We start from the raw sequence: 26,857 nt of genomic DNA, 5'->3' as shown, positions 1-26,857 counted from the left end.
CCTGTAGAGGGCAAGACCAACCCCTATATAAGGGACATGGCCGGTTCAATTGTAACTAATCAATCTACAATCAATCAATCGAATCGTTTTTCATATTGCTTTTAATTTTCTCTTAGTTTATCCATCTTTGTCAATTTGCGCTGTAAATCGTCCGCCGCCGCTGCGAGAGTGCGACACCCCTTTATAGGTTTGTCCTGAAAACCTTCCGTTTTGCCCACGAGACGGGTAGTTATCTAGAAATCGGCTCCGCTAGCCGATTTAGTTATCAAAACCCATCTTGGTCTAGCTTTTGGCTAGATCGAGGTGGTTGGCGACTCCATATCACCGCAAGTCGTTTAGTTGCTGCGATCGTGCTTGTCGACTTTTTACGAAAAGTTGCCAACAAACCCCTCTGGATCAGAGCAAATCCACTCAACTGCACGCGTGTGCATGTTTCAGAAACGGATTCATCGCAACAGTTGGTTTACGATTTCGTAATAAGTTGAAATTAGACTCGGATTAGATCGGTTTCATGCAATTAATTAATATATACTAATAAAATAGATGATCGACAAAGCATATTACTAATTGATTTCTCCGTGCAAACCGGTCGCTAGCTCGCTGGACAGTTGTCGTCATCAATGGCGGAAGAAGATATCAACAAGATGATGAGCTCCGACGGGGAGATATCATCAATGGCAGAGAGGGCGGCGAGTCTGTTGCGGGAACTGCGGCAACTGATCGAGGACGGCTGCGCCGCCGCCAAACCCCTCGCCGAGATGGTCGAGTACTGCGCCAAGCACGCCGCCGGCGACGAAGCTGAAGGCAAGGAAGAGGAGGTATTAGATGATGGCGAGTCCAGCGACGATGAGGAGGAGACGGACATGCTCAGGCTGGAGGCCAGCTCGATGGACGTGGAGAACATGCTCAGCGTGGCCGCGCAGCGCACGGCGGAGCTCATCAAGGACAAGGACAAGCCGCCGGAGCCAGAGCCGTCGCCGGAGCCATCGCCGGAGAACGACCCCTTCCACGGCTTTCACAGTTTGCATTCATTTACTGAGCACTGCTACACGGACTAATTTTTTTTATTACTAAACTTTTACTAATAATCGTCTCAACCATTTGATTTAGGTATATGAAAGTTATGAAAAATCGGCGTACACTCATATAGCGTGACACGTCTACCCTAAAGTTCAACAAATATCTACCCTATAGTTCAACAAAAACAAATTCTTTCACTCATTCACTCATCACTCATTCTTTCATTCCTCACTCAACGGTCCAGATTACCTCACTCTGATCCAACGCTCCGGATTCACCCCACCTCCCTCCCCACCCTGACAGCCCGACCTGGTGACCTGCGCCCCCTCCCCCAACCCTAATCCCTCCTCTTCCCCTCTCACGCGCTGCCGCCGACGCCCTTCACCTCTCTGCCAACGCCGCCCGCGTCTCCGCGCCGACGCAGCCCGCGCCTCCGCGCATCGCCCTTCGCCTCGCCATCACCGCCGCCGTCGATTGCCTCCACCCTCTTTGATGCCCTATCCCCGCCACGCGCAGCTGCCTCGCCGGGGATGACCTCGCGTCAGTGACAGTGGTCCAGTGCTCAATTTGCTGCTCGGTCTGCGTTGACACTACTGAGGTCTACGGCGAGGCTACTCCCCTCAGGTCTTATCTCAATCCCCCGCCTACGGTGGTGTATGGTTCGCATACTTTGTAGTGTCCTGTTGAACTTCGAGTCATTTTTCTCACTAAGAAAATGGTAGGTGATAAGATATCAGGTACTTCGGTTTTATTGTCTCTCAAACATCAGTAGTTCGGTTGTGTGTTTAACCAAATGAAGCATAATATAATGTATATTCTTATGACAATGTATTAGATCGAACAATGGTTTTTTTAGGAGTATTAATTTGGCACTGTTATTAGATCCAACAATGGTTTTTTTAGGAGTATTCAATTTCAATGTAATCTGGTTCTTGATCTACAAAGGGTTCACGTGTACTGTGTTGGCTTGGGGTCCAGTCTCCTCCTCCTGCACGTGATGTGTGCTGAACACGGCGGAGAAATAATGGACTGCCAACATGATCGGACAATTCATTGCTTCCTTTAGTTTAACTTGCAGTGTGAATGATTTTCCTATTAAGAACGCATGAAGTCAGAATTAACTGAAAGAAAGATATTGCGTGTTTAATTAAACTATCCACAGAATCTGAGTAATTCAGTTCATTTTCTTCACATTCTTTTCAAGAATAGTCTCTGATATTTCGTATTAGAATTGCATGCATATATACAACCCTGTCTAATTATATCTGTTCAAAATAATTTCAGCCAGCTTGACAAGCAATAATTTCTCAGGAACCTCAATTGGCAATATCACCACACTTCTAGGAGGAGGAGAGGCTGCTCCGCGGGCTTCGTAGGGATCCCGGCGAGCTCGCCCCCGTGACTCCTGCTTCCTCTGGTGTGGCTAAATCAGTTACGGCTCCTCTGGGGCTTTGCTTGTGCCTTCTGTTCTGATTAGGTTAGGACAAATTTGTAACGGCTTTGTGGTCTAACATTTGCTCTGTGCGGCCGAATTTTTTGGTGGCCCTATAATAATTGAGTTCAACTAATCTACCCTTTAGAGCAACTCAAATATCGATCTGTCTTTTGTTAATCCAAGCAACACATATGCTGCAATGGATAAGAACAAAGAATATGGTGCTGTTATAATTTACATGTTTAGAAAAAAAAACTAATGCAGTAAACACAATTATTCATGGAACCAATGATAATTTACACTTGCTATGGATATAATGTCCTGTATATTTCAGAATAGAGTAAAGTGCACGAGCGGTCCCTAAACTTGTGCGGGTGTGTCACCTAGGTCCCTGAACTCTCAGAATGCACTTTTGGGCCCCTTAACTTATCTTGGGTGTCATATAGGTCTAAATGGGCTCCAACTCACTCCGTGTGCTAATGTGGCATGCCATGGTAGCGCCTATGTGTCAGTAGAACCCATATGGCAGCGATGCGGTCACAAGTTCCACCACGGTGAGTGCCTTTCTGCGTTCATATCTCCCTGTACTGATTTGATCTTGACTAGCATAATTATATGCCTCCCTAGAATTTGGCCCAGAGAACCCCAGGTATTCATTTTTTTGGCCCACGAAAAAAGCCTAGCCCATCAAAACAAAGAAAACCCTAACTCCTCTCCAGTCTGGCTGTCTCCCCCGTGCGCTCTCTCCCCTCCCACTCGACGGCGTCACGGCGACGGCGCTCCCATGACCCGGTGACCTCGACGCGAGCCGTCAGGCTAGCCGCCGGCGTGACTCCGGTGCTCCCGCCGCTCCTCCAGGCTGGCCAGCTCCCGCCAGGCCGCCAGCCGCGCGCCCATCCGTGGCGGCAGAGCCGCGCCAGCGCCCGCGCGGCCGCGTCCTCTCTCCGTCCCGCCGCGTCGTCCGGCCGTCCAGGGGCGGGCCCAATGGGTAGTCTAGGTAGGCCCAGGACTACCCTAGAATTTGACCCAGAGAACCCCAAGTATTCATTTTTTTAGCCCACGAAAAAAGCCTGGCCCATCAAAACAAAGAAAACCCTAACTCTTCTCCAGTCTGGCTGTCTCCCCCGTGCGCTCTCTCCCCTCCCACTCGACGGCGTCACGGCGACGGCGCTGCCGCGACCCGGCGACCGTGACGTGAGCCGGCAGGCCGGCCGCCGGCGCGACTCCGGCGCTCCCGCCGCTCCTCCCGCCGGCCGCCGCTCCTCCCGGCTGGCCAGCTCCCGCCAGGCCGCCAGGCGCGCGCCCATCCGTGGCGGCGGCGCCGCGCCGGCGCCCGCGCGCTTTGGTCTCACCAGATCGCTAAACCTAGCTTGGGCTCGCCGCCTCCGCCTCCGCCTCCGCCGCGTCGGCGATGTCGTCGTCGTCGTCCAGGCGGAGGCCCCCGCGGCCGGAGCGGGTCATGGACAACTGGGAGCGCCTCGTCCGCGCCGCCCTCAAGCACCAGCACCGCGCCCCCTCCGCCACCGCCTCCTCCGCCGCCGGGATCGGCCTCGCCTCCGCCGTGCCCCCCTCGCTCGGCAAGACCACCAACATCGAGCACATCCTGCAGGCTGCCGACGACATCGAGGATGACGACCCCAACGTCGCCCGGATCCGTAACTTACTTTACCCCTCCTCACTCATCCACCTTTGCTTCCTCTTCCTCTTCCTCTTCCCACCCCCCTAATTTCGGGGGTTTAGGGTTTCCGCTGCTCTACTTTTTACCACTTGTTGTTGTTGATGATGATCATTTCATCTCCTTGCACTCCAGTTTGTGAGCAAGCCTACACCATGGCACAGAATCTCGATCCCGACAGCGATGGCCGGGGTGTTCTTCAGTTCAAGACGGGTTTAGCTTCTGTCATCAAGGTATATATGCTTCTTCCCACCCGTGCCACTAACTCTCTCTGTCAATGCCATTTCTGTCTAACTTGCTCCCATCGCATTCTACAGCAAAAGCTTGCTAAGAAGGATGGCGCGCCCATAGACCGCCAGAATGACATCCAAGTCCTCTGGAACTTCTATCTACAATACAAGAGTCGCCGTCGGGTTGATGATATGCAGCGTGAGCAGGAGAGGCTCCGCGAATCGGGAACTTTTAGTACAGAGTATGCCATCTCTCCAATCGCACCACAACTAGTTTTGACCAGTTGATGCGCCCTTTTTTTTTGTTTCCTAACAACTAACTTCTGCAGTGCCCGTTGTTTCTGCCAGCCATTTCTTAACAACCTTGTTCGATGAAATCGATGTTGCATCATTATATTGCTCTCGTGTTTACACTCTATTGCAGTATTGTGCTAACCATAGAAAGACAACTTATGCACATTCTAATAATTCTCATGACTATTTTATTTTTACCAGCATGGGATCTAGGGCTGTCGAGATGAAAAAGATCTATGCTACTTTGAGGGCTTTGCTTGATGTTCTGGAAATTCTCATTGGACAATCACCATCCGATAGACTTGGTAGGCAAATTCTAGACGAGGTAATTGTGCAGTCATTACAGAACCCCTACTCCTGTTAAACCCTTTTGTTGCTGCTGCTCGCCAACACCTCTGAGGATTTTTTTTTCATATACTCACTCAACTAGTGTTTTTCCCCCTCTCATTTTCGTTTTACAGATTAGGAGAATAAAAAGATCTGATGCAGCCCTGAGAGGTGAACTTATGCCATATAATATTGTACCCCTTGATGCACCATCATCAGTGGCAAATACTATTGGTTTTTTCCCGGAGGTACATGTTGCAATGCTTGTTGTCCACACAGCACAGACCGTTATCATCTTGCATTACTTTGCCAAACAGAAAAATATTTATGGTGTTGTCTATTGTTTCATGCAAATCTATTAGGTCAGGGCTGCAATAGCTGCAATTCAAAACTGTGAGGACCTGCCACGATTTCCTTCTGATGCACTTCAACTACAGCTAAGACACAAAGATGTTTTTGACCTTCTGCAATTCGTATTTGGCTTCCAGGTTAGGAAAAATCTCATACCATATATTTCATGGCAACATTTGCTATGTAACCATCCCTTTTTGGTTACATACGTGCAATTGCTTTTTCTTGTTGCACTGACTCAATATGACAAATCTAAAATTAGGGATGTAGTTATTGATGCATTTTACTTATGCATGAAATTTGAAGTCTAAATTCATTCTACGCAAACAGCAACAAAAACGAGAAAATTGTATGACAATGAAAAGGAGAAAAAGACGCATGCCACTATTTGGACCTACTTGTAATTTTTCCTTATACATTTTCAAATTAAAAGTTTAATATGCAGGGTGCAAAGACATCCTGTAGACTGCATTGTCATTTTTTGGAAGCTGTTATGTTCTTTTTGGTGCCAAAACAATAGTTAATTTCAAGGGTGCACAAAAAAATCTGTATGCTTAGCATACGGGCAATTCTTCTTTAGTTGACCACATTATGTTGGTTTCTATGAGAATAATTTGAATTGATTATGCGTTGAGTTGACATGTGACAGTTACAACTGTTACTTTTTCTGAAATCGTGCAATAATTTTCCTTTAATCTTTGCTGGTGTGACATGTTGGAGTATTTAGCAAATTCCATACTAGGAGGCATCCTCTCTGCAGATCCAGTCATAAATAGAACCTTTGGAAATCTTGTACTAGCTTAGCAGTTAAAAATTGATTGGCATGACCTGTGTCCTTTCCATGCTGCATCTGCCAGCAAATCCTTGTTCTGCAGTATGCACATACTACAGAATATTTATTGTTCACTACGCCTTATTCTCTGTAACGATCAACTTCACTTGATTACATGCTGCTATAGTGCTATGGCAATTTTTGATTGGTTTCTTAAGCCAGTATACCATCTAGCAGCTTATGTGAATCCTGATCATAATCCGCTTCTACTTTTGAAGATTAAAATGTTATGGCATCTTCTAGATGTTTTGTGAATTTGCAATTGCATCAACATTCTTGATTTATGTTGGAGCTTGTGAGCAAGGTTTGCATGTCGAGTATCCTATTCTAGGCAGGATTGTTTTGTGTTGACTGTTGACAGGATATGAATTACAGGATCAAACCTGAAACATCATTATTTTAAAGGATGGCCAGATCTGGACTACTATTTAGTACACTTCTCCCTAATTTAGATCCTGTACAACATCATGATTGGAATGATTGCCCAAGATTGTAGGATCATTACGGTTCTACTATTCAGAAAGATAGAAACCTTGTGAAGAACTAAAGATTATAAAACAGAAATAAGTTTGGTGCAAATATGTGCTTTGTCATAATTTGTTTGGTGATCTTATGTTATTTAAATTATTTACTCGTCGATCTATTGTGTGAGAAATTGTTTCTTTCTGTTTTCCTGCTTCTGTGTACTGGTCTAATTTATATCACTGGTTACTGCCTTTCTATCGAGTTTCTAATTAGATTAAATTGTTTTTCCAGGAAGATAATGTTCGCAATCAGCGTGAGAATGTTGTGCTTGCCTTAGCCAATGCCCAATCCCGGCTCGGCTTGCTTGATGTGACAGAGCCGGTTAGTTCTTCCCCTATTCTCATGGAGTATCATTTGGACTTGTAGTACAATAAGATCTTTCTTCCTACTGACATGATACTTCCTCTGCTACTAAATATATATAGTTCTGCATGTAAAAAAAGGGAGCACATGCAACAATAATGGTGGTTACCATTTAATACTGTCTCAGCTTTAAAAATGTCACCAGCCTTTTGCTTGATCTTCACTTTAGCTCTACTGGTCTAAATAAATTTCATTGGTTGCTGTTTCCCTTCATAGAATCAATGAAAGTTCAAACTTGTTTGTAGAATAGAAATATAAGTCAGTATGGCTAATCTATTATAATTGCCTCGGTGCAGCGGCCAGATGTTTTATGAAAGCAATGTTGAAACCTTAAGTAATGAATAAGGTATAGTTACTAGTAATTAACAGTGCATAGGCTGATTACTCTTGTTCCTTTCTTTTTTGGCCTTTAAATTCCATGTACTTGCGATTTTTGTCTATAAATTCTTGTGATACATATTATTATACAATGAACATTGGCAATGGCCATGGCTCTTGTAGAAAATTGATGAGAGGGCTGTGACAGAAGTATTTTTGAAAGTGCTGGACAACTACATGAAATGGTGTAGGTACTTGGGCAAGCGTGTTGCATGGACCAGGTAATTTAACCTCTCATGGTTAATTTTCTCTGTGCCTGTTATTATTTCAATGGATGCTTTCTAATTAATTTCCTTTTCTATTAGCCTTGAAGCAGTCAACAAGAACAGAAAAATCATATTGGTTGCTCTGTATTTTCTTATTTGGGGTGAAGCTGCAAATGTCCGTTTTCTTCCAGAATGCCTATGCTACATTTTCCACAATGTGAGTTCCTTTCTCTCCTACTAATTTCTGCCCTTTTTCTTTTCATGTAATTGCAGATGATGACACGTAGAAATTATTTCAACATAGGATCCAGTGTTATATATATATGGTCTGGTCTGTTTCTGCTGATGACCAAAATTATTAAATACAGCAAACATTTAGATGACTAGTTATCTCAGCTTTCGCCTTGTCAAGTTGCTTTTTTTAGGGTTCAATCTTATAGTACTGTGAGAACACATGTTGGATGTTGCACATTTACTTTTTCTATGTCGCAAAATGATAATGAGCAATATTGTTTGTGGAGATCATTATTGACTGTACTTTTCTACTTTTCTGTTGAGCGCTTTTCCTTCAGGAAACTTCCATGTTTCTTGATAATGGGATATTGCACTACTACATTCAGGGAAGCTTGCTTTATGCTAAAAAAGGATAGTCAAATAAGTTTTGTCGATAATTCCTCATTTAGGCAAATATTAGATCATGAATTTCTTTTAGGTTAAAGTCCATTTGTAACCTTAAACTGTGCTCAAAGTCCATTTCTCATCTTGCATAACACCCTAAACCATATTTTATCGTGGTTCTAATTGATATGATAGTGGTTTTTCGCTAGCATGAACTTCAGTTAAGTATTATGATTTTCGACCTAATTAAGTACCATTTGCATCAACAAAATATGCAGCTAGGAAAACCACCTCCATTTCAAACAAAACCACTAAAAAATATGTCCCAAGGTGTTTCTTGTCCCATTAAGAGTTGAAGGTGAAAAATATCCAGTTTTCTAGTGAAGGTGAAAAATGGCCATTGGCCAAAGTTTAAAGGCTATAAATGGACTTTACCCTTAGTTTTTATTCTTTGGATGAACAAAACACCATGTCCTAAAGTAACCAACTGTATATTTATGCCAAACTTGAGCTTGACTGTTGATATTAGACGATTCAGTATATCTTTGATGCTTGGACATGGGTATCTCGTCACAGCATTGCACATTTACAAGGATTCAGAAGTCACAAACATGGTGACATGGGTATATATTTTAATAACATGATAAAATTAATTAGAGCAGATCTTGTTTAGAACGTTAGCACAATTCCACCGTGAAACCTTAAGCTTGGGCCTTTGCTCTTCAATCAGCGTACTTACATCTAGCTTCCATCTCCTAAGGATAAGATGGGTGCAGTGCGAAGCAACTAAGTTACCCAGATCGAGATCGAGGATGACGGGTACAGAGCTGAGATTGATAGGAAATCATCAACAGGCAGAAAGGAAGGGGCCGGGCACTGCCTGATCAAGGGCGAAGAACTCGTTGGTGGGAACATGGGAGAGGATGGAGAGTGGATGAAATGCCGAATCTGTGTTCTCTCTTGAATATCCTGGCACTTGCGCAGTATGGCGCTCTCTCAGAGATATATTTGTGTGAACACGGTGTCCAACACTGATACAGCAATCGGATGGCATTTTGGTGTTACGTAGCAGTATATATACTTATTAGGAGAGTAGTTCTTTTGGTTTTAGTGGCAATTTCCTGTTGTACAATACGCTGAGCTTACTGATGCTGCTTGCAAATTGTCAGATGGCAAAGGAACTTGATGGGATTCTTGATTCATCTGAAGCTGAACGTGCAAAGAGCTGTACTATTACTAATGATTCTGCTTCGTATCTGGAGAAAATAATTACTCCGATATATCAAACTATGGAAGCGGTACGTTCAGTTATTGAAGGTCTATCTCAATTTACTTTTGGGTTTAGATGATGCTTCTGCTAAATCTAAATCAGTACCAATTAAGTTGAATCTTCTGAAATCTTCTCATGTCTTATTGTCTACGGCCACTACTAGGTGGCATTTCGTTGTAACTGCGCACTCAGTAGTTTTGTCCAATTCATTTGTAATTGGTTGATTATTGTGAGGCATGTGATGATTTAATCCTTTTTTAAAGGATAAATTGAGCTAGTTACATTGCAGCAACCGTTTTCTGTATGTTTGATATTTTTCTTCTGTATTAAAGTTATATCCATTATATACCTTCTACAGGAGGCACAGAATAATAATAATGGGAAAGCTGCACATTCTGCATGGCGAAATTATGATGACTTCAATGAATATTTCTGGTTTTTTCCCTTTAAACTGCTGCTTTTATGCTGTTTCCTATTATATCTCTTGCTTCTCTGTATTTAATCTCTTGCATATATTTAGGTCACGCTCCTGCTTTAATCTTGGTTGGCCACCTGCTGAAGGTTCTAAATTTTTGCGCAAGCCTGCTAAGAGGAAACGAGTAAGTAGTCATCCATAGTATTTTAGGGCTAGCAATGTGGCTGTGTGAGTTGCAAACCTATGGAAAAATCAGCCTATGTGTGCTTTTTGTATCATTTGAGATTCTCCTTTCTATCAGTTAGCCAACAGTACTTTCGCACCACTGGGATTAGTTTCCTTAGAGATAGATTGTGTAACATTATTTTTTTTCCGTAATATTAGATAATAGATCAGAATCCTATGTATTAATTTGGAAGGTTGTCGGTTTAATTAGTAAGTTAGAGATAGGGATGAAAACGGATCGGAAACGGACGGAAACTAGCTTTATCATATTCGTTTTCATATTTTTTTCGGAATTGGAATCGGAATCGAAAACTCGGATACGGAAATGAAATCGAATATTATCGAATACAGATACGGAGCGAATATGAGACGGAACGAATACGGTAGCGAATATTTACCGGTATATAAAAAACCCCTCAAATTGAGTTTCTTGATCAAGGAAGAGATATCGCTTATTATTTTAGTTCAAAATCTCCAACATTTATATCGTCAATTTTATAGACGGTCCCACAACCATATGTGAAAATTGATTTTCATGGCTGTTCCTCTAAGAGATCCATATGCAAATATGATTTATCATTTTCTATTCCCAAGACCTTTTACTAGATGTATAACTTACTTACCATTGTATAAATTGGAGATTTTATTTATTTTACTTCACATCTTCGAAACTTGTAATGTTTGTATTATACTTTAAATGCTTTCAAATACAAATGTTATAAGCTACAAAGTGGTAGATCCCGTTGAGCTCTTCAACTTTGATATGGAACACATCTCCATCAGATGTCGTTGAATTGTAGGGCCTGTTTGGCACAGCTCCAGCTCCAGCTCCACCCCTCCTGAAGCTGGAGCTCAGCCAAACAGTTTCAGCTCCACCAAAACTGGGAGTGGAGTTGGGTGGAGCTCTCTCACAAAATGTACTAGAGTTGTGGAGCTGAGTTTAGGCAGCTCCACAACTCCACTCCAGACTCAACTCCTGGAGTTATATTTAGGAGTTGGAGCTGTACCAAACAGGCCCGTAGATATGAGATTTTGTAAAAATTAATATGGTATATTATAATGAATATTTAGACCCATAAATGACCTCAAATAATAAAATAGTCAATAATAAAGTTGTAGATCTCATCGAGCTCTACAATGTTGATATAAAGTTTGTCTTCATCTGATTCCGTATGAAAAAGTTATGTATATATACGTGTTTTTTATATAATTTGCTCAATGTCTGCGGATATCCGAAAAAAATTCCGGATAGTTTCCGACTGTTTTCCGATTCCGACGGATAGTACCCTTACTGTATTCGTTTTCGTTTCCGAGAAAAAATATCCGAATTCGTTTCCGAATCCGAGAATTTCCGGATAATTCCGACCGAAACTATCCGAATCCGAAAAATGACTATCTGAACCAGTTTCATCCCTAGTTAGAGATATGCCATTGTTAGGAAAGTAGAGACTGTCTTAAGGGCCAAGGCATGGTTTCTATTCACATAAGTTGTACCACAGGTACTGTAGAACAGGAGTCGTTGCTACAAAATGGGCACTTACGTACCCTACTGCAATCATGTAATGAATATGTAGAGTGAGAACAATAAGCCTCAGTATTAAAAAGGAGTTGTATGTATCTATTGACTGAAAAGGAGAGTATTAAAAGAATATGTATTCTGTTAAGTAAACATGCAGTGTTCAATCTTCATCCTAACCTATCCTTATGCCTATTACTTAAAAGATGCACTTGGTGATTGTGATGGTAACATGGTGTGCTCTACACTCCCACTGTCCACTAACAGTGGATCCAAAGTGGGTTGTGCGCGGTGTAAAAGAGGGCAAGATGTAGGTAGTGCAAGGCCGTAGAGGCATAACAGAGGTCAAAGCGGAGCTCGTTCAGTCACCATAGAAGAACATATGGTGTGGCATGTGTTGGGATTTGTGACAAGGGCTTGCTGTGCTATGGAAGTAGGATTTTTAACCCATAGCAAACTTACGGGCATTAAACTTAGTTATGTAAAATATTGGGTCTTACCGATGACTAAGGCTGGGGCAATGACTAGAAGGAAATGGACACATTTATTTTACTGAAAATTTGTACATATCTTGTTTGCATTATGGTTATTTATGTGCACTTAACTTTGCTTTTAATTTTATATTTACAGACTGGAAAGACAAACTTTGTTGAGCATCGCACTTTTCTGCACTTGTACCGTAGTTTTCATCGCCTTTGGATTTTTCTAATATTAATGTTCCAGGTCAGTGGTTTGATATCGTACTTGTACACATGTATAGCTTAAATCCAAGTATCATTTCTGAATACAGTTTATGATGCTAAAAGTGCTCTTTTCTGATGCAGTGCCTAACTATTATAGCTTTTCATCATGGGAAGATAGACATTGGTACCATTAAAATATTAGTTAGTGCTGGACCAGCATTTTTCATACTGAACTTCATTGAGTGTACGCTCTCTATTTCTTTGTTCATGGTTTCACTTTTGCTAGTTACAATTTTTGGCGGATATACTTTGTTTCATCACGAAGCTTTTCATGCATCTCATTTTTTGCCACTGGGTTCATCTGACATGTAGCCTTAACAGTCAAAATGTTAAACCAAGATGAATGTACAGCTTAGTGACATAAAGAGAATCCCTTTTCTAATTGTTATGTGGACTAGAATCAAAGGATACTTCCTAAGCTGACTTTGGTGGTTTTGTTCTTCTCTAGGCTGCTTGGATGTGCTGCTCATGTTTGGAGCATATAAGACAGCTAGAGGTTTTGCCCTATCAAGATTAGTCATCCGGTTCATTTGGTTGACTGCAGTCTCAACATTTGTAACCTATCTTTATTTGTGAGTATTCAGTATTTTGTTCATGTTTTTTTAATGTACAGCAAGTCACCTCACTTGAATGCTGAATGTCAAACAGGAAAGTCTTGGATGAGAAAAATGCAAGAAGCTCTGATTCAATTTATTTCCGGATTTACGTTCTTGTTCTTGGTGGTTATGCTGCTGTTCGGCTTGTGTTTGCATTGATGGCCAAGATACCAGCGTGTCACAGGCTCTCCAATTTTTCTGATGGGTCACAGTTTTTCCAATTCTTTAAGTGGATATACCAAGTATGCACATTGTCATCCTGCGCAGTAGTTTGCAACATATCTACATTGTGAAATCGTGTACTTATATTGTTTCTCCTGTTTGCATTTAGGAGCGATATTATATTGGACGAGGACTTTATGAGAGTATAGGCGAATATACCAGGTTCTTTTCTTTTACTCTAGATGATTCTTGGAAATGTACAAGGCATTCTTAGTTTTTCTGGTGATCTCTCCAGATTAGGAAAAAAAATTCTAATACCCAGTCGTTATGTGGAAATCGCAAAAAAGAAAAAGCTTGAATATTTTTTCTGATTTGTTAACCATATACATGATTCGTTACCAACCTGTTAGTTTGAATAATTCACCAGCGGTTCTCTTATAGCTATTTTTTTGGTCATGGTATGCTATTTACTTGTGACATTCTGATGCAGATACGTTGTGTTTTGGTTGGTTATACTGGCATGCAAATTTACTTTTGCATATTTTCTCCAGGTGGTTATAACTGTGTATTTCAGAATTTTAATGTTTATTATTTTTTTGTGTTATCAAAATTTACTCTTGTTTATTGTGTTATCTCATTTCTGCAGATTCGACCTCTAGTCGATCCTACGAATGTGATTGTGACACTCCGTAATCTGCATTATTCCTGGCATGATCTTGTATCAAGTGGTTAGTACATTTTGCACATATCACTAAAAGCATTGCCCATTTTCTGCTACAGCTTTACTAAGAAGAAAACTATTTTCTTCTTTTTTCCTCTAAGTACGAGATAAGCAAATTCCTTCCTGACAGTGTTTCATTTTAGGGAATAAAAATGCTTTGACCATCCTGAGTCTATGGGCACCAGTCTTAGCTGTAAGTTTCTTGTGTTGACATGTAATTTTCTATGAAATAATAAGATGAACTTTGAAAATGATACATGGTTCATTTCATTTCTATGTTAGATATACCTGATGGACATTCACATTTGGTACACTCTTTTATCTGCTCTCGTTGGTGGTGTTATGGGTGCTAGAGATCGCCTTGGAGAGGTACATTTTGTTCTGATGTTCTAGAACTATCCCGAAGTACTTAATAACTGTATGCTCACTCTTTGTAGTTTGCAAACTGTAATCATCGTTACATTTGCTAATTTAACGCAGATCCGTTCAATAGAAATGCTTCATAAACGTTTTGAGAGCTTTCCTGAAGCTTTTGCAAAAACCCTTTCCCCACTGAGGTACTCGCTCCCACTAATCCAGAATTGCTATTCTGTCTGCTCATGATAGGAGCTGATTAATAGATCTTATAGTTTCTTTTAGATCTGTCGTTTGGTTAATTTGATTTTGATCTTCCGATCCTTGGTTTTTATTCTGTTTTTGTGTAACACTGCAGGATATCTAACGGACCAGTTGCTCAGGTAAATAAACTTACATTTTGCTTCTAATACTAACTTCAATAGATTGGTTCTGACATGCAATTATTTAAACTTCACCAAACATGTCATTCTAATTTAGTTTGTTCCGTGACTTCTGTCTGGAGCTACTAGGTTTATTCTTAACTTGTTAAGCACCAGATTTGTTGTATTCTTACATTATTCTCGCCGCTACCTCTCTAAACTTATGATAGCCTGAACATATTAGTATGACCTCCGTTTTCTATCCACTTCAAAGATCTGGCTTTTTTTTGAGTGAGTACATTTGGACACACACCGCAATCACACTATCACACACGCACACACCTGCGCGCTTCAAATATTATGGGAGGCACCGAATGGCCCCTAGAGTGTGCATCCACTGAATTTGCATGCATGTACACTCCTAAAATTGGTGGACAACCTCCAAATCTAGGATTTGAACCGTAGAGGGTTGGATGCACAATTGCGCCACTTAGCCATCTGACCACAATCTAGCTCCCCAAAATCAGGCTAGCTGATATACTAGTCTTGTTTTTGACGTTCTATCAAGTGTAATATCTGTATGTACCATTGCTTTGGTTGTCTCAACATTAGGGTCCAGAAATTACTAAGATGCATGCCTCGATATTCTCCCCGTTTTGGAATGATATTATTAAGAGCTTACGTGAAGAGGACTATATCAGCAACAGGTACATGTAATCACAGCCATTTGTTATTTTGTTATATCCCATTTGCTTCAGTATCATGACAAAGTTCTCTTTCAGGGAAATGGATTTGCTTATGATGCCAAGTAACTGTGGCAATCTAAGACTTGTACAGTGGCCATTGTTTCTTCTGACTAGCAAGGTATCCTAATTGAAATTAGCTAGATAGATCCCTTTTTTGCATATATATTCTTTTATTGGTTGCTATGAATCTGTTGGTTTTTTCTTTTGTAGATTATGTTGGCGAATGACTATGCTTCAGATTGTAAAGACTCACAGTATGAGTTATGGGACAGAATATCAAGAGATGAATACATGGCCTACGCCGTCAAGGAATGCTATTTCAGTGCAGAGAGAATTCTTCACTCTTTAGTTGATGGTGAAGGGCAGCGTTGGTATGCTTTCCTACTGAAAGATGAAATATCTGATACTGACACCAATATTGTGTTGTATTTCCCCCAAGTTTTCTTTACTTAATGCCAATGCATACTATTGATACATGTACAGGGTTGAAAGGCTTTTTCGGGATCTGAATGAAAGTATAGCACAAGGTTCACTTTTAGTGACCATAAATCTCAAGAAGCTGCAATTAGTCCAGTCGAGGCTTACTGGTTTGACAGGACTTCTGGTAAAGACTATTGCACTTTATTTTGGAGTAAAATGCAAATAGAGAGATATCGTGCCTTGGTTCTTGTTTAATTATTTCCTATTTTTTCTGTTTGGTAAATTTACCATGAAGAAATCTTATGTGGTAAATTGAATATCTTTTAGATACGCGATGAAACTGCTGATCGTGCAGCTGGTGTTACAAAAGCTCTCCGTGAGCTTTATGAGGTTGTTACCCATGAGTTTCTGGCACCGAACCTGAGGTATGTGGTGAGAACTCGCTGTTTAATTTGCAAAAGACATAGCTCCGTTTTATTTTCTTCTGAAAATATGCTCTTTCTTGTTACAGGGAACAATTCGATACATGGCAACTACTGTTAAGAGCTAGAAATGAGGGGCGTCTGTTCTCTAGGATTTTCTGGCCAAAGGATCTGGAAATGGTACTTCTCTTATGCAAATAACTGAAATTTGCTTGGCCTTTCTATATCCTTGGTTGAGTGACTATGTTTGCCTGCAGAAAGAACAAGTTAAGCGGTTACACCTACTTTTGACTGTTAAAGACTCTGCTGCCAACATTCCCAAAAATTTGGAAGCTCAGAGAAGGTTGCAATTTTTTACGAACTCTCTATTCATGGATATGCCGGCAGCAAAGCCTGTCTCGGAGATGATACCCTTCAGGTACTGTAAATATGTATGGACTTCATTCTATTTCAAAAATAGGAACCTATTGACACCTAATTATCTTGTGCAACAGTGTGTTTACCCCATACTACAGTGAGACAGTGCTTTATAGCATGTCTGAGCTATGTGTTGAGAACGAAGATGGCATTTCTATACTTTTCTATCTTCAAAAAATCTATCCTGGTATTGTTATGATTCCGCTGCTTTATTACAATATCTTATTGTCTCTGAAGGTTCTTTACTTTTGGACATACTTTGCTCCTTCTTTACATATTTATATTTAGTGCTCACCTATATAAATAAGTGGATAGCGCTGGGACTTGTTAATACTATAATTGCTTATAGATTATGGTTAGTAGTTATCCGTTGATTGTAACGGGTTAAAGAATCATTATTGCAATAAATAAATGAAAATAAAATAAAACCTTGAATCCCTTTAGAACCATAACAGACCACAGCTAATGTCTTCACATAACAATTTTCAACTCCAAACAACATATAATAATTAGCATTTTCAAAATCAATATTTATCTAAAGATGCTTGTTTTCATTATAATGTGGTGAGTTGTTATGGGTTTGTGGCATGGCGTTTTATTTGGTTTGCAGATGAGTGGAACAACTTCTTAGAACGAATCGGTCGGGGAGAATCATCCGAAGATGATTTCAAGGAAAGTCCAAGTGACATGTTAGAACTGCGGTTTTGGGTATCATATCGTGGACAAACTTTGGCAAGGACAGGTCAGTTTGTTGTTTCATTTCTTTTGTCTGCAATATAAATGATAAAGTTGCAATGGAGTTCATATCCAACCAATATAGTATGTTTAATGCTACACCTGTATATCAACTTTATTCTCATATCAAATTTCATGTCTTGTCCTACCATTTGATTGCTATATTCCTTCATATTTTGCTGAAACAGTGCGTGGCATGATGTACTACCGAAGGGCCTTGATGTTGCAGAGTTACCTGGAGAAGAGATATCTTGGGGGTGCGTATTTGGTATTCTGTTGGTACTAGATTAATTCAATACGTTTCTCGGCTATCTTCATCATTTTGATTGTTCTACCAGGCATTGAAGATGGATATTCTGCAGCTGAATATATTGACACTCAAGGTTATGAGGTGTCTCCAGATGCACGGGCCCAAGCAGATCTTAAATTTACTTATGTTGTTTCTTGCCAAATATATGGACAGCAGAAGCAAAGGAAAGCACCAGAGGCTGCAGATATTGCGCTCTTAATGCAAAGGTAGCTTGGTAAATTTGTGTGGTGTGTATGGTGTGCTAGGTGTTCTTGGTTCCGTGTTCATTATGCGAAGTTCCCTGATTAGTGTCTTATCTTAATTGTTGCTGTTACATGCTGTAAACTGTACCATTGAATAAATGCTGATTTTTGTTCTTATAACTTGTAGAAATGAAGCTCTTCGGGTTGCTTTTATACACGAGGAGGATGTGTCAAGCGATGGCCGTAAAGAGTACTACTCCAAGCTAGTTAAGGCTGATGTTCATGGAAAAGATCAAGTTAGTATATTCTCATTAATTTTCTTACTGATATTTACCCTATATGGTGCATGTTTCTGAACCCTGCTACACAATATGCTATAGTAGATACTACCTCCGTTCACAAATGTAAGGGATTTAGGTTCTTTTGGAGAGATTAAAGTCAGGGGGAAAGACTAAGGGATAGTTGGGGAGTCAGAGGGTAGGTGGAGCCGTGGAGGTAAGGGTGGGTGAAAATTAAATGAAGGGTGGTTGGAATCCCTTATATTTGTGGACAAACTTGAACCCCCAAATCCCTTATATTTTGTGGATGGAGGGAGTAGACAATAGTTTATTGGATTGAACTGTCAACTATTTAGCGTTATTACTTGTTGGCCTTACTGGCTGTCAAAAGAATTAGTGAGTGATAGGTAATCAAGTGCTCACAGGTTCCTGATGTCCTGTAGTCCTCTTTCCTTGTTTGCAATCCCAGAAACTACTGTGATTCTCAACTATTTGACATTGTTTCCTCTAGATCAAATTTTCTTAGGTTTATAAAGTATTTGCAACAATGTCTTCTCAATTTTCATATGTCGAGTAAGAGGATTAGAAGGAAACATGATCTTGGTCACCATTTCATAGTCTCTTGCTACTGCATTATGTGTTCTTGCTACCAAAAACCAGCTCCAATGCTGTCTGCATTCAGCACTTAACTCTTCTAGTATCTTCAAATGTTATTGCTCGACATTGCTGTGTATCAATCTTGTCTTCTGCATATATTGCTATATAGCTATTTCTCCTCTGCCCTTTTCCAAGCCTTGCTAAGTACTTCATCCCAAAATAACTTCATTTTTAGCCTCCACCGTTTGTCCCAAAATAAGTTCACTTTTACTCTCTAACCTACCCACTATCAGCAAATCGATGAGTTTTATTCCTTCAATACCCCTTGCCTACCCACCCACTAATACTACTTTTCTGCTAATGAGGGGCACTTTTGTAGTTTTTTTTCTCTTACCTTGTTTTTCACACCTAGAGCCAAAGATGAAGTTATTTTTGGGACAGAGGGAGTAGACATAAATAAAAAACTTATGCACAATCTGTAGAAAAGTAGTGTTAGGTAATTTTTAATTGTATCCTCTAATAAATTAACAGTTTATGAAAATATAACTCATGTATTCCGTTGGTGTTAATCATGGTAGTCTGGTTACTAATTCATGTTACTGTGCTGAGAGATATCCTATATGATTTTGAATGAAATATACTTTTGAATAAGGTCTTGAGATTAGACCGTTCAACTATATGACATGCTTCTTATTTTATTCTGTTCCCTGTTGTGGTGCACTTTAATTATCCATAATCCGAACTCTAGAAGGAATTTTCTTGTCAATCTATGATGTATTTTACTGGTGTATTTTGCATCAGTTATGTTTTACTTAACCATACTGTTGCACCTGTAGGAAATATACTCCATTAAACTGCCTGGTAATCCCAAGCTCGGCGAGGGAAAACCTGAAAATCAGAACCATGCTATTATATTCACTCGAGGAGATGCAATACAGACAATTGACATGAATCAGGTTTTCTTCTTATCATTATCATTAACAGTAGCCTTGTCCACTCCCCTTTTCCTTAATGAAATTAGGTCGACCAAATCTTTTGGCCGACCCGGCAAAAAAACAGTAGCATTATCCTTTTTGTTGATATATTCCTCATGAAATGTCGAGCTTGTCTAGATTCTTATGTGTAATTCTATGAGATAGATTCTAAAAATATGCTCATGTAGTACGCTGCTTGCCATTTGGATTATTCACAATTCATGCTGTTATTAACCATGATTCTGACGGTGATAGGTCCTCTTCATGCTTGGTAAATTGGTGTAAACAACTAAACATGAAGATGAGTTCTTGTTTTTTTCTTTGTGATGGAAGTATTAACAAAATCACTGGAGAAAGGTATCCATTGTGTACAAACCAGGGGCCACGGGGAATTTACACTCAATACCTCATTGAGTGAGGTAGAGGACATCTTTAGGTGCTAACATGTGACATGCAGATTAGATTCAAAAGAGATGTGAGGATCATTGACCCAGGCTCATATGGAGAAATAACATGGGGTCATATTCTGACCCATCTACCTTATCTTGTCCATTGGTCCATGCAATACATTAGTTTATACTTGCTCTACGTAGATGAAATATACTTGGCACTCCCCTCTTTTTCGAAAAGGTGTCTGTGCACCAGAAACCATCTTGGATCCTTGGCTGATAAAATTTCTCCTGTAGGATAACTACTTAGAGGAAGCAATGAAAATGAGGAATTTACTTGAAGAGTTTCGTGGTAAGCATGGAATCCGCCCTCCAACAATTCTTGGTGTTAGGGAACATGTGTTCACGGGAAGGTATCCTTACTATGACTACTCTCAGTTATTCACTAGCTTTTGGTTTTGCTTTTATTTTTGTATTAACCTATTATATTTTATTCCTGCTGCAGTGTTTCTTCGCTTGCATCATTTATGTCTAACCAGGAAACAAGTTTTGTTACTTTGGGGCAACGTGTTCTTGCTTACCTCAAGTGAGTCAAATTTAGCTAGTTGCAGGGAATAATATCTCATTCTTACCACATTCTCTTTTTTCCCCCGCAACAAACCTGTGACAATGGTTTTAACCAAGGAACTTAATTGTGTTTTATTGTTCTTATTACAGGGTTCGAATGCATTATGGACATCCTGATGTTTTTGATCGCATATTTCATATAACCAGAGGTGGCATAAGCAAAGCATCCGGGGTGATTAATATAAGTGAAGATATATATGCTGGTTGGTATTTTGTATGCTCCGGTTAAGAAGTTACCTGAATGTGGTTATTGCTGCATTGTTCATTGAAAACATCTCATGGCCTCATGACTGTCTAGGCTGCTTGTTTAACTTGGAAAAGGAATCTCCCATGGTCTCCGTGAAAATAAAAACCATAACTGAAAAAAAAAAACTATTGGGTTCCTTGATGGATCTATTTTTGTTGCCCCCCTCTCGTAGGTTAAGTCTACATTCACGAGACAACCCATCAATCCTGCAAAAAGTTGAGGTGCCATTATTTTGATAAGACTGTTCTGATAAACCATGCCTGTTGTTCTTTCACAGTATATAAACCATATATGGCTTATTGAGAACTAAACATTAGTTACGTCACTTGTGCATGCTTAGTAGTGTATCTCTTTCAAACTTGACTTGTATGTGTTATCTAATCTGCAGGATTCAATTCGACTCTGCGCCAGGGAAATATCACACACCATGAATATATCCAGGTTATCTGTTTAATTTTTTTGCACTGCAAATGTGTATAACATGAATAATGTGCACTCATTATGATTTGTGTATGAGATTGGTCCTGAGGATTTTAAATATGCATGGTTTTGGAATATGGCATGTGCACTTGCATTTTTTTTTGTTAGCATGTCTGGTACAGAGAATTAAGCGGCTTGGACGCGTATTACACATACATCAATATGGTCTTCCCTTTTCTTGGGCATGCAAATTAGCAAATGCACTTGAACAGATGAACTAAACTTTCTTACACTTTTGATTTATTTTTTTTTGGAAGTGCAGGTTAACACATTTGCTTAATGGGTGCATATGTCATCTTGTGTACACTTGCATTTTAAAATCAGTATATCTTTGTTATCATTTCCCAAAATAATAATCTAACAATCTATTTCACTTCTTTTAAGGTTGGGAAAGGACGAGATGTTGGTTTGAACCAAATAGCACTTTTCGAAGGGAAAGTAGCCGGTGGTAACGGTGAACAAGTTTTAAGCAGAGATGTGTACCGTCTGGGGCAGCTGTTTGACTTCTTTAGGATGCTTACTTTCTTTTTCACCACAGTTGGTTATTATGTCTGCACAATGGTAACCCCTCGCCCCAATCGCACATGATTACGCTTGAAGCAACTTACATGGTCTATGTGATGAACCAGCTCGGCTTGAACACTTGAGTACATGTGTGCACTGCATCCAGACAATTATTTGATTGATATAATTGCTGTTAGATGGGATGAGAGCGACAAATTGCAGTTAGCTAATCATATATCATGGTTTGGTTTAATTGCATTGCACTATCCTAAACTATCACCTGTTTGCTTGAGATCAAACACAGGGATCAAGATACGAGAACTAGGTCTAAATCATATACCATGAATGGGTTTACACCAAGTTAGGCCCTTTCCAGGGATGGGCCGGGAATTTATTTCAAATTTCTGGCCAACTAAATTCCTGGACCATCCAGGGAGGAGCCAGGATTTGGTAGTTTGGCCTTTGCCAAACAAGGTCTTAAGGTTTGAGGATGCAACATCTAGTTGAAGGCTTAATACACCTGTTTGCTGCTTCTCTTTTTTAATCAATGGGGGTGGAGCTTTCTACTCTTCCAAACTCTCATCGAGTGATACGCCTCATATTTTAGTATAAACCCTCATCATATTTTAGTATAAACCCTCATCATGCATACGCCTGTTAAATCATAATAGCAGTATATGTTAGGGGCATAACTTTATATTTAGCAATTAGCAAAAGATAGTTTCACTAACTTGATGGAATATAGTGCTATGTGAATATGATAAATTCTGATCGAAAATACTAGTTCTCATCCGAGGACCTGTGTGTATGATTTCTTGATTGTTGCTGGATAAATAGCTTCTATAACTGCAAGATTTTCAATCTGTCACCTGATACCTAATGTCTCAATGTCCTTATAAGCATTGTTTTGAGGAATGGAATATTGCATGTCCATTAGTTATATTGTTGCCTAGAGGATTTTGGACACGTTTACATCATAGACATTTTTGTAGTTTTGTCAGCAATTCTTTTATTTTGTTTACTATCACCAGTTATTTACTATAACTATATTATTTATGTGTGCATGCAGATGACCGTTCTAACTGTGTATATCTTTTTGTATGGAAGGGTTTATCTGGTAAGTATTTAAATTATAATGTGTTATGCTTCTGAATGCAAGTAAATTTTGCTGAATGTTGCTTGTGTTGTATATTATATATTTCTTTTACCATTCTTACTAGCTATTGCAAATTTGTAAATTCAGGCACTCTCTGGGCTCGACTATGAAATATCTCGTCAATTTAGGTTTCTGGGAAACACTGCACTCGACGCTGCTTTGAACGCTCAATTTTTGGTCCAGATTGGTATTTTTACTGCAGTACCGATGATAATGGGTTTCATTTTGGAACTGGGGCTACTGAAGGTGGGCTTTGTTTCCTTTTAGAGAACGATACATGCTTTTCACAGGGTTGCTGTAAATCATGTTAGGATTCTTTTTTGAGATGATAATCATGTTACAATTTCAATTGTTTTGCAGGCTATTTTCAGTTTTATTACAATGCAACTGCAGTTCTGCTCAGTGTTTTTCACATTCTCTCTTGGAACTAGAACACATTATTTTGGGAGAACAATACTTCATGGTGGTGCAAAGGTATAATTTGTTTGCTAGTGTACGTATATTATATTACCTTTTAGATTTTTTCTGACGCATGGCCCTTTATGCAGTATCATGCTACTGGTAGAGGTTTTGTTGTTCGTCACATAAAATTTGCCGAAAATTATCGGCTCTATTCTCGAAGCCACTTTGTGAAAGCGTAAGTTTCTACTTCCAAGTTTTCAAGTGAATACTTAAAAGAAATTCAACTTATATGAGTAGTTGTCATTTATAGATATCTTCGCCTGATGAAATGGAGCATGCATTTCATTTTGTTCATATTGGTCTTTTAGTATGTTGTATTACAGTGACCCATGCCTACCTATGTTATCAGACATGAGCTATTTTGTGAGAGTGATTGAATGAAATGTTTCCTTATGCATCTTACAATATGAATCAAAATCTGGCTCTATCCCATGTGTCGATATTGGTGGAGGGAAGTGCTAGATACCTTTACTTTAGAAGGCTCACAAGCCCTCTTGCAAACACGCATTTCTGTTTTCTTTTGTCTGGATACTGTAGGGATCTGACTCAACGAATGAAATCTGCAATTTTAATTATGGTGTGCCTGATTGGTTTCTTGACTACTTGATGATTAATCTGATATATATTAATATTTGCAGGCTTGAAGTTGCTCTCCTCCTCATTATCTACATTGCATATGGTTATACAAGGGGCGGTTCATCTTCCTTTATTCTATTAACTATCAGTAGTTGGTTCCTCGTCGTGTCCTGGCTCTTCGCACCATACATTTTCAACCCTTCTGGTTTCGAGTGGCAAAAGTATGTTCAGAATATTCCTATCTTTTAGTTAATTTCTCTTTAGTTGCCTAACATTCAGGTAATATCACCAGTGATTGGGTAAAATCAAGGGATTGTTCAATTTGTTTTTGTGAAGAAACATAACACTATGTTTGATGAAATACCTTTTCTAGGAGTATATAGGGTAGAAACTTACGCTTGGGGTAGTTTTAGAGATGTTCTTGGGGCTGGATAAATTAATTTCCACAATTCTCACTCTTCATTGGCTTCCATTTCCAAACGTCAGGACTGTTGAGGACTTTGATGACTGGACAAATTGGTTACTTTATAAAGGTGGAGTTGGTGTAAAGGGGGAAAACAGCTGGGAATCTTGGTGGGATGAGGAGCAAGTCAGTAACTATGACTGTTTGGAGTGTTAACCGTATACTTGATTTAACCATATCTTTTGACTATTTCACTTATGCACTGTTTTATTGCATGCATACAGGCCCACATCCAGACATTAAGAGGACGTATCCTAGAGACTATCCTAAGCCTCAGATTTCTTATTTTCCAATATGGCATTGTTTATAAGCTCAAAATTGCTTCACACAATACATCTCTTGCGGTAAGTCAGGGATCTCCCCATTGTTTTGCACTGCAAATTTTTAATTGCTATGTTAGCAAACCATTTCGTCACATCAAAACCTTTGTTAAAAATTCAGTTAAGCACGTGTCTGCCTGATTCTTTTTCCATCTTGCATTCTTCCATTCATGTCGAATGCAGTATTAAATGCTGTAGCTCTTCTTTCCTGGCCTAAAAAACATTCATGTGTTTTCGTTAATGTGAAACACTTGGTACTGTGAGGCCTCATGTTAGCTGAAAAAGAATTTTTTGTTAGTTTTGGCATTTGTCTGGAGCACCTGATTTAAAATTCCTATGTGAACAATAGTGTTATAAACCACAAAAGACTGCATGGTATGGATTCCTATAGCTTCTACAATCTAGCAAATCTATCCTTCTGATCTTCTATTATATCTAATGCATTTTTTGGATAGGTTTATGGCTTCTCATGGATTGTACTTCTCGTTTTGGTGCTCCTATTTAAGGTTTGTTACGTTGAAGTCTTAATATCTCTACCTGTTCTGTGATTTTAATTTATATGGGCAACATCATCTAAGCTAATCTTTTGCTGTATCGTGCTGCAGCTTTTTACTGCAACTCCGAAGAAGTCAACCGCCTTGCCAACTTTTGTTCGGTTTCTACAGGGCCTCCTTGCGATTGGAATGATTGCAGGAATTGCTCTACTTATTGCATTGACAAAGTTTACAATTGCTGATCTATTTGCAAGTGCGCTTGCTTTTGTAGCAACTGGATGGTGTGTTCTATGTGTAAGTACAGCATTCCTCTTGTTTCTTTCCTCAAATGTTGCAGGGTTAATGCTGTTTGTAGCACAGATTTTAGTTGCATCACTGGTAGTTAGTTTGATTAGTTCTTACAGATGCGGTCCTGGCTTATGCAAACTTCTCTACTTGAATTTGGTTGCCACATTTTCTATGCTTTGTTGTTTGGATTTTACCCACATGCCTTCTAACCTGTTGCATATCATGGCAGCTGGCTGTCACATGGAAGCGCCTCGTGAAATTCGTTGGGCTCTGGGACTCAGTCCGTGAGATTGCTCGGATGTATGATGCCGGAATGGGTGCTCTCATCTTTGTGCCCATTGTGTTCTTTTCATGGTTCCCCTTCGTATCCACCTTCCAGTCACGTTTCCTGTTTAATCAAGCTTTCAGCCGTGGTCTGGAGATCTCCCTCATCTTGGCAGGAAACAAGGCAAATCAGGAGGCATGAAAAGCCTAACCACCTAACCGCCTGGATATTTTTGTTGTATATTCTTGGAATTGATTAGTGGTACTTGATTTGAACAACACCTTTGTACATAACTGCCTGCCATTTTAGGAGCAAATTATGTATCCAAACTAACAGTGCCATGCCAGTTTAGATGTGAGTATTCATCTCTTGTTTGTAGCCGTAACGACCTGTAATTTGAACATTCCGGTAATTTGGATGCGACAATTCAGATAGCCTGATTGCTGTATTTGAGCAAACAAGTGTCCCGAATCTTTGGTGCTGAGACGCATATAACGCCGTATCAGTTTACCTAGTAGAAACGCAGTTGTGTTACAGTCGTTTCACTGCATTTACTTGCATATGCCACCTGGAGTCCCGGAGTCGTCCAGAACTCCAGATCGTTCACAGGGAAGTTGTATTAAGTTCATAGTGGCTGCTACTATTACATGTCTCTGAAGAACCTGGGTCATCGCTACATGAAATGTGTCGCTTGTGCTGTCGTTATTGTTCTGCTGATCCTTCCGTTCTTCTGTATAGATCTACTGCTCTAGGATGGGCAAGCAAGAGTGAACTCGCCATGATTGCATTGCAACATCCTAGCGGAAAAGAAAGGCTTTTCAAGAACTCCACACCGTTGCAACATTGACAAAGAAAGGGCTCTTGGAGGATCTATCAGGTACTATTTA

At 39.9% G+C, this 26,857-nt stretch overlaps 2 protein-coding genes across 2 annotated transcripts; both read left to right on the top strand.

The window, feature by feature from the left end:
- Window positions 1–620: 620 nt before the first annotated feature.
- On the top strand, window positions 621–1,058 carry LOC107281232 (SKP1-like protein 5). Its single transcript, XM_015786706.1, has one exon. It carries the CDS (start codon window positions 621–623, stop codon window positions 1,056–1,058), a length of 438 nt encoding a protein of 145 aa, XP_015642192.1.
- A 2,525-nt stretch (window positions 1,059–3,583) lies between these two features.
- On the top strand, window positions 3,584–26,404 carry LOC4339903 (callose synthase 10). Its single transcript, XM_015787628.3, has 51 exons — window positions 3,584–4,110; window positions 4,266–4,363; window positions 4,448–4,602; window positions 4,856–4,979; window positions 5,116–5,229; window positions 5,344–5,469; window positions 6,921–7,010; window positions 7,554–7,651; window positions 7,736–7,853; window positions 9,424–9,552; window positions 9,883–9,959; window positions 10,045–10,123; window positions 12,311–12,403; window positions 12,505–12,607; window positions 12,872–12,995; window positions 13,072–13,261; window positions 13,351–13,403; window positions 13,672–13,732; window positions 13,828–13,909; window positions 14,046–14,095; window positions 14,185–14,271; window positions 14,383–14,459; window positions 14,615–14,639; window positions 15,231–15,325; window positions 15,401–15,482; window positions 15,575–15,735; window positions 15,848–15,968; window positions 16,112–16,209; window positions 16,296–16,386; window positions 16,464–16,624; window positions 16,701–16,810; window positions 17,234–17,365; window positions 17,547–17,615; window positions 17,697–17,874; window positions 18,038–18,146; window positions 19,562–19,681; window positions 20,386–20,501; window positions 20,594–20,674; window positions 20,806–20,918; window positions 21,351–21,403; window positions 21,827–22,003; window positions 23,016–23,063; window positions 23,190–23,348; window positions 23,463–23,576; window positions 23,651–23,739; window positions 24,203–24,361; window positions 24,627–24,729; window positions 24,828–24,947; window positions 25,379–25,429; window positions 25,529–25,711; window positions 25,935–26,404. The coding sequence occupies exons 1-51, from the start codon at window positions 3,867–3,869 to the stop codon at window positions 26,169–26,171; spliced, it is 5,727 nt and encodes a 1,908-aa protein (XP_015643114.1). The 5' UTR covers window positions 3,584–3,866; the 3' UTR covers window positions 26,172–26,404.
- Window positions 26,405–26,857: the final 453 nt, after the last annotated feature.

The sequence above is a fragment of the Oryza sativa genome, chromosome 6 (assembly GCF_034140825.1).
Source record: "Oryza sativa Japonica Group chromosome 6, ASM3414082v1".
Taxonomy (NCBI): Eukaryota; Viridiplantae; Streptophyta; class Magnoliopsida; order Poales; family Poaceae; genus Oryza; species Oryza sativa.
This window is presented reverse-complemented; position numbering and strand designations above follow the sequence as displayed.